General features: G+C 37.8%; 1 protein-coding gene across 2 annotated transcripts; it reads left to right on the top strand.

The window, feature by feature from the left end:
• The first annotated feature begins 338 nt into the window (after positions 1 to 338).
• On the top strand, positions 339 to 8,864 carry yif1a (Yip1 interacting factor homolog A (S. cerevisiae)). 2 transcript variants are annotated; one of them, XM_085427169.1, is made up of 9 exons: positions 339 to 546; positions 922 to 973; positions 3,123 to 3,367; positions 4,338 to 4,442; positions 6,293 to 6,371; positions 6,471 to 6,528; positions 6,617 to 6,772; positions 6,922 to 7,015; positions 8,197 to 8,864. In XM_085427169.1, exons 2-9 carry the CDS (start codon positions 943 to 945, stop codon positions 8,353 to 8,355), a joined length of 927 nt encoding a protein of 308 aa, XP_085283295.1. In that variant the 5' UTR covers positions 339 to 546; positions 922 to 942; the 3' UTR covers positions 8,356 to 8,864. The 2 variants fall into 2 exon arrangements, with proteins under 2 accessions (XP_085283295.1, XP_085283304.1); XM_085427178.1 differs by having other exon boundaries at positions 458 to 542.
• Positions 8,865 to 9,240: the final 376 nt, after the last annotated feature.

The raw sequence follows: 9,240 nt of genomic DNA, 5'->3' as shown, positions 1-9,240 counted from the left end.
TCAATTTTATATGATGGATTATGCATAAAAATAGAATTGGGCTGAAAGGTCTACTGCTTTATTACATATTCAGCTTGTGTATCATGTTTTTAAAAAGTAACTAAGAAACTAATTACCTTTGAAAATTAGTAATCAGTAACGGGATTACTTTTTGGAGAAGCAATCGGTAATTAGTAACTATTTACTTTTTTCAAGTAACTTGAACAACACTGTGTGTGTGTGTGTGTGTGTGTGTGTGTGTGTGTAAGGACGGATGGCTCAAGACTTTTGCACAGTATTGTACTTTTTACTCCACTGCACGTTCCGTTTGCTAGCTATTTTGCATTATTCCGATTTTTAAGTTGTTGCTTCCTGAAAGTAACTCAACATAAGGAAAAGAAACACTCAACTACTCCTATTATGAACTGTGTGCTGTGTTGTGTACTCTGCCTTGTACTTACACCGTTTCTGCCACGCAGGCACACTGAGGTCCACCAACCGCAGTGGATGGGTGGGATCTACAGTCTCTGATAGCCACGTAGCTAGCTACCAACGTTAGCTGTGTAGGTAAGTGCTCTTATCCTCACAATTTTCTTTAAAAATTGAAACAATATATTTTTCCCCAGACCAGACAGACTATTTGGACATGTTTAACGCTACTGCTAGAGCTTCTTATATCGGCTCCCTTGTTCTGCCTAGTTTGAGCTAAAAAGAGGATGATGTTAACTTAGCTAGTTTGGCTAGGTAGCAGCTGGTTAACATTAAGTGGAAGCAACAGTAAGTATGTGTTAGCAGCGTACCTAGCAGGTGTTAGAGAAACGCTAGTCCCTTGTAACATTTAGGGTGTTAACCCAATGTCAGCATTAACGTTAGCGTAATGCACAGAGATTTAATGCTAAGTAAGCAGAACTGTTGCTAACGTGTCATTGTCTTTATTTCAAGCTAACGTCAGCGAGTGTTACAATGGACTTGCCACATCATGGGTACCGAGAAAGTAAGTGAATCACCATGTATTGTTGTATTTGCAAAATTTTCTCAAATATCCTCACTTCCTGTTTTTTTCTGGTCACACAGGGTTCACCAAACTCAGCTGGTTGCTGTCACGTAATCAAACATGCCAGTTTATTTGGTACACTTACGTGTCTTGATGTAGGTTATAACTGTTATATGATCGCATAGTGCTACATACGATTACCGTATACACTCACCAGCCACTGTTTTTTTAGGTCTGCTTTGCTAGTGCAGTTTGCTGGCTGAACTGGCTCAATTCTGCGTGGCACAGATTAAACAAGGTGCTGGAAATGGTCCTCACAGAGTTTTCTCCATGTTGATATGATATCACCACACAGTTAGTGCAGATTTGTTGAGTGCACGTCCAGGACACTCTGTTTGTAAAAAGATGGCTATGGTCAGGAACAATGCTTACTTTAAACAATGTTGAGTTGGCACCAAGGAGCCCAAAGTGTACTCAGAAAATATCATCACCACCAGCATGAACCATTAATACAATATAGGATGGAGCCATGGTTCATTTTATTTACACTATATTCAGATACTACCATGAGAATAGCACATCTTATTGTGCACCTATAGATGGAGGGTTGTTTATCTTGGTAAGTGGTGTTTTGAGTTACTGTTGCCTTCCTTTCAGCATGAAGCCATTCGGCCAGTCATGTCTGACATCAACAAAGCAATTTCACCCAGACAATTGCTGCTAACTGGATATTTACCCTTTTTTCAGACCATTCTTTGTCAACCCTAGACATAAGCAGCTTCTGAAATAGCCAGATGAGCCCAACTGACACAAACAGCCATGACATGGTCAAAGTCACTTAAATCCCCCTTCTTCCTCATTCTTCTGCTAATTTGAACTTTAACAGGTTTTCTTGACCATGTGTACCTGCCTAAATGTTCTTAGTTTCTGCTACTTGATAAACTGATTAAATATTTCAGTTAACGAGCAGTTGAACAGATGTACCTAACAAAATGGCTGGTATAATTGCTTTGACGTAAGAGTATCATGCAAGGCAAATTAAACCCAAAACAGGAAATTGCTGTAGGTGGGATTTTCTATTGAAAAATGATGAGGAACACTGGTGGGACTTGAAGCAATCCTGCTGTATCTCAGGAGATTTGCATCAACAAATCATTATTACTGGAGCTGCAGAAAAAGTAATGAAGGACATTTATGTTTATTAGTGTACGTCAAATGTCGGGTAAAGCAAAAAGGATCAATTTGTTGTGTGGGCATAACCACACAAAACCAACTCAAGACATTGAAAATTACTGAAAGACTTACCTGTCTCTACCTGTCAGGCTTCAGGCATGTCAATGGGCCTCAGCCTAAGTGCGTCATTTGTTGTGGGAAGTTAATTACTACTTAGAAAAACACTTCCTTCTGAAAAAGAGCAGAGGATCTTAACAATATACAGAAAGGACATTTTTTGGATTGTGTGAAAATGTCTAATGAGGTTGTGGATCTAGGTTGGATACTAGTGGAGTTTAACACAAAGCAAAAAATAAAAAAACAACTAAAGGTGTCATGCCCAGAAGTGCTTTTGGCTTGTTCTTTAATGTTGCTTAGGGAAAAGATGTTCCCAATTCCTCTTGTGTACTTTACTACTAACTAGGTGTAAATATTGGAGGACTTTGAGGGTCACTGGGAAATTAATATTAATATTTTAAACAGGCACTTGTATTTTTTTTTTATAGATTTTCGCTTATTAAGCTCCTTGTTATATTTAGATACTCTTTTACTGTATTTCATTTCCATTCTTTCTATTAAATTTGACTCTAATTTTTATCTTATTGGGCTGTTTTTTGCCACTTTTTATTTTATTAAGCCCTTCTTATTTTAAGCTATTTTCTTATAGGTTGTGTTTTAATGTTTTGGCTGTTGTAAAACAATCCTCTTTTTTTAAATGAGGAAAGGATATCTTTTCTTATTATTTAATCACGTGTTATCTTGCCCTCCACTAAAATGCCTCTCTTGCTTTGAGAAGTACTAAATTGTGATCTCATTAACATATTATAGTGGATTTCACTGTCAGTGGTTAATAAGTGGCATGCCTGAATGTTTCAGTCAGTTAAATATTAATGTTGTCATACTCTCCGTTTACCCTCCTGTGTCCATTTTTCCACAGCTAAGCCGAGAGCTCGTGCAGCCCCCACCGCAGGTGACTCCGTCCTGTTTGAAGACACTAGCTCAGCAGCTCCTGCAATGAACAGTCAGGGGTATTACACTTCTGGGTACAATATGGGAGGACCCTCAAATGACATGCAAGGAGGTGGTGGGATGAACAACCTCTTTGCTGACCCTATGGCCAATGCTGCGATGATGTACGGCTCCTCCTTAGCCAACCAGGGGAAGGATATGGTAAACAAAGAGGTGAGTCTCCTATTTGGGGCCGTTTGAGACTTGATACGTAGCACCAAATGTGACTGAATGGAAGATAGGGTGCTAACCAAGGGACTCGTAATTAAGATCAAGATCTGGACTGGTAAATGGTCCAGCTTTAAAGCTGCCACACATTTTTCTCTGTAGTTTTTATTTTTTTGCTATTTATTAATTTGATCTTCTGTCTTTTGTACCTCTGCTGAGTTATTTGTTTTGCCATATTTTATTTAATTTTATTCAATTACTGTACTTTATTTAAGCTCTTCTGGTATAGGTTGTGTTCAGTGTTTTGGCATCTATAACACAGTAACCTCCCAACGTCTGGGATCTTTTAGGATATTGGTTCTAAGTAGGACTAGAGTATCTTAAATACAGCACTTTTGTTTTCAGCAGGGACAGAACTAATGCACTCTCCTGTGTAGATGGTTATTTTTGTTCTGTTTTGTTTATTTGTTCCCTAAAGTGTCCCTGCTGTTGTTCATAAGTTCATAATGTATTTCCCACCAACCCACACGAGCACAGAGATGAGTTATTTTTGTTGACACAGGGGTAATGTGTCCTGCTTTCCAGCTACTCTCCTGTACTCTGAAACATTCTGGTGTTAGTCATATCCAAAGCCATTTCACGGTTGAAACTGTAATGTGTTGGGGTTGCCATTTTAAATGACATGTTTTCCATCAACTACACTATTTTCTGCTCTGCTTTTTAATATTAAATAAGAGTTGATGATTGTCTTAACAATTTGGGGGGAAAGAGCAATTTAAAAACATGCAGCATATCAATAATGAAGATGTTGTTTTACTGGTTTGGCAGCTTTAATGCACAACATGCCAGAATGATGCATAATGCTGAGAAAAGGAACAACCTCTTGTAAAAATGATTATGACTCCACTGTATTTATTAGTTTTGGCAGCCTTTCATGTCTGTTTTTGTTAATATTTGCATTTCCTCTGGCTTTCAGATCAGCAGATTCATGTCTGTGAACAAGCTGAAATACTTCTTTGCTGTCGACACCAGATATGTACTGAAGAAACTTATGATCCTCATGTTCCCTTATACACATCAGGTAAGCTCTGAGCCTTCTCAGAGTCAACATAAGGGAGACTACATGACATTTATCAAACTTAAGACTGCATGATAATTTTCTCTGATATGTTTTGAAACACACATCAGACACTTTATCACTTCTGCAGCTTCATTTTTGAACATTATTATGCTCTGACTACTTGTTTGGGTATAAAGACACACTGAGCTCATTCAGTTCCTGCACAGTGTAACTTACTCAGATTGTAAATGTGACACCACTCCAAACAATATGTGCCTTGATAATATGCAGCCTATGCAGGATGCAGATGTTCCTTAAAAGACCAGGATCACATTGTATTTACAGTTAACTGCTATGTAGTGATTATAAGCTGCTCAAAATCAACAATAGGGACAAAATGGGACACCACTGCTTTGAGTCTCACAAACATCCAACACCCGAGACACAAGAACTGTAGCTCATTTTCAGGTTATTCCATATAGAGTACCCTCTAAAAACATATGTACACAGACTGGCAATTCCATTTGTTTGTGTTCACAGACACACATCTGTTTGTTTTTCACAATGGTCAACATGAATTGAAATTGCTATATTTTGGTAAGAAGCTTGTGTCTTCAATACGTATATCAGCTTTTATGTGTCACCCTGACAACCACAAAAAGTTTTAAAAGATATGGCAACCACTGTATTTGAACCCAGAGCTTTTTATGAACCTAACCAAGTTGTTGTCCATGAACAAACCTAATTGAATCGTTTATAATCCTAAACATAAATCGTCATTTTGAATTAAGAATGTGCTAAAAATAATCCTAAGGAAACATAAAATGCCATCATGTCTATTGCTGGAAATGAACTTTTTGTTTAGAGAGGCAAAATGATGCACTCCATCAGTCCATCCAATGCAAATATGGGCAGGAGTCAGTACATGTCAAATCAAATCAAATCAAATCACTTTTTATTGTCACATCACATGTGCAGGCACACTGGCACAGCACATGCGAGTGAAATTCTTGTGTGCGAGCCCCACAAGCAACAGAGATGTGCAAACACAACAACACAAACGAGCAAAATACAAGAATGGCCAACCTGAAACTAATAAATATATGTACAATATATAATAGTGTATGCATTTCTGGATGTGTATACTAAATATTTTCCTACGTGTGTGTGTGTGTGTGTGTGTGTGTGTGTGTGTGTGTGTGTGTGTGTGTGTGTGTGTGTGTGTGTGTGTGTATACACATTTTTACAAATTAAATAGTAAAAAAATAAAATAAAATAATAATAATAATAATAATAATAAAATATATAAAATATACAGAGTTGAATATGTGCAAAACAAGTGGCATTTATATACAGTGTGGAGTGCATAATGTTGAAACTGGACAGATGAAAAAGGTATTTAAGAGCACAAATGCAAGGGTGGGAAAACGCTATTCATGTGCATAAATCAGTAGATTAGAAGTCTTTACTATGATAAAGAATAGAAGTCTCTTGCACAGTTAGAACCTTTTGGGGAGGTGTTTCACTGCAACAACACAAAGGTGTCTCAATTTGGCTGTTATAAACCAAAAGATTTGGCTTTTGAGGTTAAGGCATTCCCATAAAAATTTCCATTCAGGAGTCTTTGAGTGTATTGTCTCTACTTTTTAATGTCTGTGGTTAACAGTGGATTAAAGTTCACTTTGGACATCATCCTGCTGCTGCAAATGCTGAGCTAAAACTGGCCTACTACTGCTCGATTGTCAATTTTAAAAAGCTGCAGTGCTCTGCTTTCCTTGTAATTAAAACAAGCTGACTTGGACCTAAATTTTTTTTCTTCTCTGGGGGTGATTCATGTCGTATTTGTGTTTTGTATTTGTGTTTCTTGGCAGGATTGGGAAGTTCGTTATCATCGCGACACTCCACTGACTCCAAGACAGGATGTGAATGCATCAGACCTTTACATACCAAGTCAGTTTCATGTACACACAAAATCATTCCAGGCATAATGTTTTGGGATGTTTGTGTAACATATTAAGTGTTTGTTTTTTTGTTATTCAAATCTTTTAGCGATGGCTTTTATCACCTACATTTTACTTGCTGGAATGGCTCTTGGCATTCAAAAAAGGTGACTAATCTTTCTTCCACTCATTTGTTTTATGACTCACAGAGAATCGGTGTATGTGAGATAAGCCAAATGTTGACTTTGTGTGCAGGTTCAGTCCAGAGGTCCTCGGCCTGTGTGCCAGCACTGCCCTCGTGTGGGTCATCATCGAGGTCTTGGTGATGTTGCTGAGTTTATATCTGCTGACAGTACACACCGACCTCTCCACCTTTGATCTCATCGCCTACAGTGGATACAAATATGTTGGGTAAATAAATCACAGATGCACATATATTTGCAAAATGATTCTTTATTATTTAGAAATTATTTGCGAAAGCTTCTTCCAGTCATGTATTGTTTTTAAATAAATCATGCTGAATTTACTGAGGGAATGTGTCTGTTTATGTCTTCGTCCAGGATGATCTTCACAGTGTTGTGTGGCTTGCTGTTTGGCAGTGATGGCTATTTTGTGGCGCTTGCCTGGTCCTCCTTTGCGCTCATGTTCTTCATTGTGAGTATTTTCAGTCTGTATTGACGGCATTCTTCAAATCTAAAGTTTATAAGTTTGATGCACTGGAGTATTTACATTTCGTCAGTCTAAATGAGTTGTGTTTAATTGATTTCCTGGCCCAGACTGTAAAGTGAGTCACACTGCTACATCTATTGTCTGATAATCTTTTTTTTTTTTTAAAGAAAAAAAAATGCCCTTATTTTATTTCTTGTTCCTTTTTCCTGTGTTATTTAATTGTCTCTTACTTCACCGATACTTAGGCACAAAAGACAGTACAAAGTTCAAATTTTGTGCGCTCCCCTGCCGTTTTCTCTTTTTGCAAAGCCGTGCAGTGGGCTGAATAAAATTCCAGGCGGACTGCCTAACAAGCAGAAGAGCCCCGGTTCAATCCCAGGAGGAGACAAAAATCCCATTGGGTTGCATCAGGAAGGGCATCCGGCATAAAAACTGCCAAATTAAACATGCAGTGCTTACCCGCTATGGTGACCGCTGTGAATAAGAAACCAGCTATGTAGAAGGAGTAGCTTCTTTTTCTCACACTTTTAAAAAGAGAATGATAAATGGTAACGAATCATGCCCCTTTTAAAAAATATTTTCAAAGTTATGTTTTTATCATTTAACTCACTAAAACTACAATTAATGGAAAAAAAGAAACAATACCCAAAAAAGGCAAGAAAAAGCAGATTAGTAACCAACATTTACATTCATGCAGAATGCGTACACATCCATACATTTTTCAGATATTTGTTGTTTTTCCAGTTTAATCATGTGATGGGGTGTTTACTTTAGTGGCACACTGATTTTAAAGCTCTGGGTCTGTATTGATATTTGAATTAATAATAGCTGGTGCCAGTTTAGCCTTATTGAGTTGAGCAGGTGACTGCATGCTGCAAGGCTCAATACAGCAGGCCGCCTTCAAGTCTAATCCGGGACCTTTTGCTGCATGTCATTCCCTACTCATGTCAAAAGTTGAATGAGTAATAGTAGTAGCAAAGACTTAAAGTATGGGAACAGCTGATGCAGAGAATTAGTCAGCAGAAACTCATTAAAGATACTATCAGTTTGCATAAAGGTTAAAGCTGCTATCACACATTGGTAAGTATTGTCTTTGACGTGCTGTTAGACACAGACTGAATCTGCTTTCAATCTATGTACTTCTAAAGATTTTCCTTCTTCCACAGGTTCGCTCTCTGAAAATGAAGATCCTCCCCTCGCTGTCCTCGGACTCTATGGGAATGGGATCGAATGCCAAACCTCAGCTCCGTCTTTATATCACTGTTGCATCTGCGCTCTTTCAACCAATCATTATTTACTGGTTAACCTCTCACTTGGTCAGGTGACTGTGAGGTGTTCAATAGCCTATAGTCCAGGAGTAGTGGACCCCAAAAAAAATGTGGTTGTGAGTGTTTGTATACCTGCCTTTATACGCTCTTTTGTCATTAAACTCAAAGCATACATAGATGGTGTTGAGTGCAGCGTGCACTGAGCTTGTTGTTGATTTAACAAGAAAGTGTGAAACAGAAATTGTCTCATCCACCGTAACTGTACAGAACTCTGACAGACGCTTATTTTTTGCCACCTAACCTTGAACAAAAGGGCTTTCACTGAGAGATTTGCTTGATCAGAACCGATATGGTTCAGATCTACTTTTGTATGAAGGCTCGCAACATGCTTTTCAGTATTGACGTTGCACACATGATTCCAGTAACATATTTTGTTTCAACGGTAATGCTGCTGCATTATCTCCCTTTCTTCTGAATCCTCTATTTTATTTATCTACATTTGACAAAGCACGACAATGTTTGGATTTTTCTAGAAAAAATAAATATATTTAGCTTTGTGTACTGAATTCAGACTGCTTCTTTTTGCTTTTTGCTTCAGGTCTTAACAGTATAAATGGCAATGTAAGGTGTAATAGCCTACATTTAGAATTCATTAATTTTACTAGAGGTTAAATTAACCTTCATTAACTCAATTATGCACTTGACTATAATGGTGTTACTTGAATTGTACTCAAGTATTTTGTATCAGCTGCGGTGGCGTCCACTCAGTAAAGAAGTGAGCAGCTGAAGGAAATTGCCTTCTCTTTCCATTTAGTGCTAATTGAACCGTACAGCAGTTAGTTTTACCTTAAACCGGGTGTTTGGTTGACATTTGCAGATTCAAAACATCCAAACCTGCATTTGGAAAATTGCTGCTAAGACATTAATGCATAAATGAATAAT

The sequence above is a fragment of the Rhamphochromis longiceps genome, linkage group LG2 (assembly GCF_057381845.1).
Source record: "Rhamphochromis longiceps isolate RC_006_pf linkage group LG2, R_longiceps_female_GT1.1, whole genome shotgun sequence".
NCBI lineage: Eukaryota > Metazoa > Chordata > Actinopteri > Cichliformes > Cichlidae > Rhamphochromis > Rhamphochromis longiceps.
This window is presented reverse-complemented; position numbering and strand designations above follow the sequence as displayed.

Coding starts and splice junctions, on each gene's coding strand:
- yif1a (XM_085427169.1), top strand. CDS start 943: ATGGACTTGCCACATCATGGGTACCGAGAAA. Junction 3,368..4,337: donor AGGATATGGTAAACAAAGAG/GTGAGTCTCCTA, acceptor TCTGGCTTTCAG/ATCAGCAGATTCATGTCTGT. Junction 7,016..8,196: donor TTGCGCTCATGTTCTTCATT/GTGAGTATTTTC, acceptor CTTCTTCCACAG/GTTCGCTCTCTGAAAATGAA.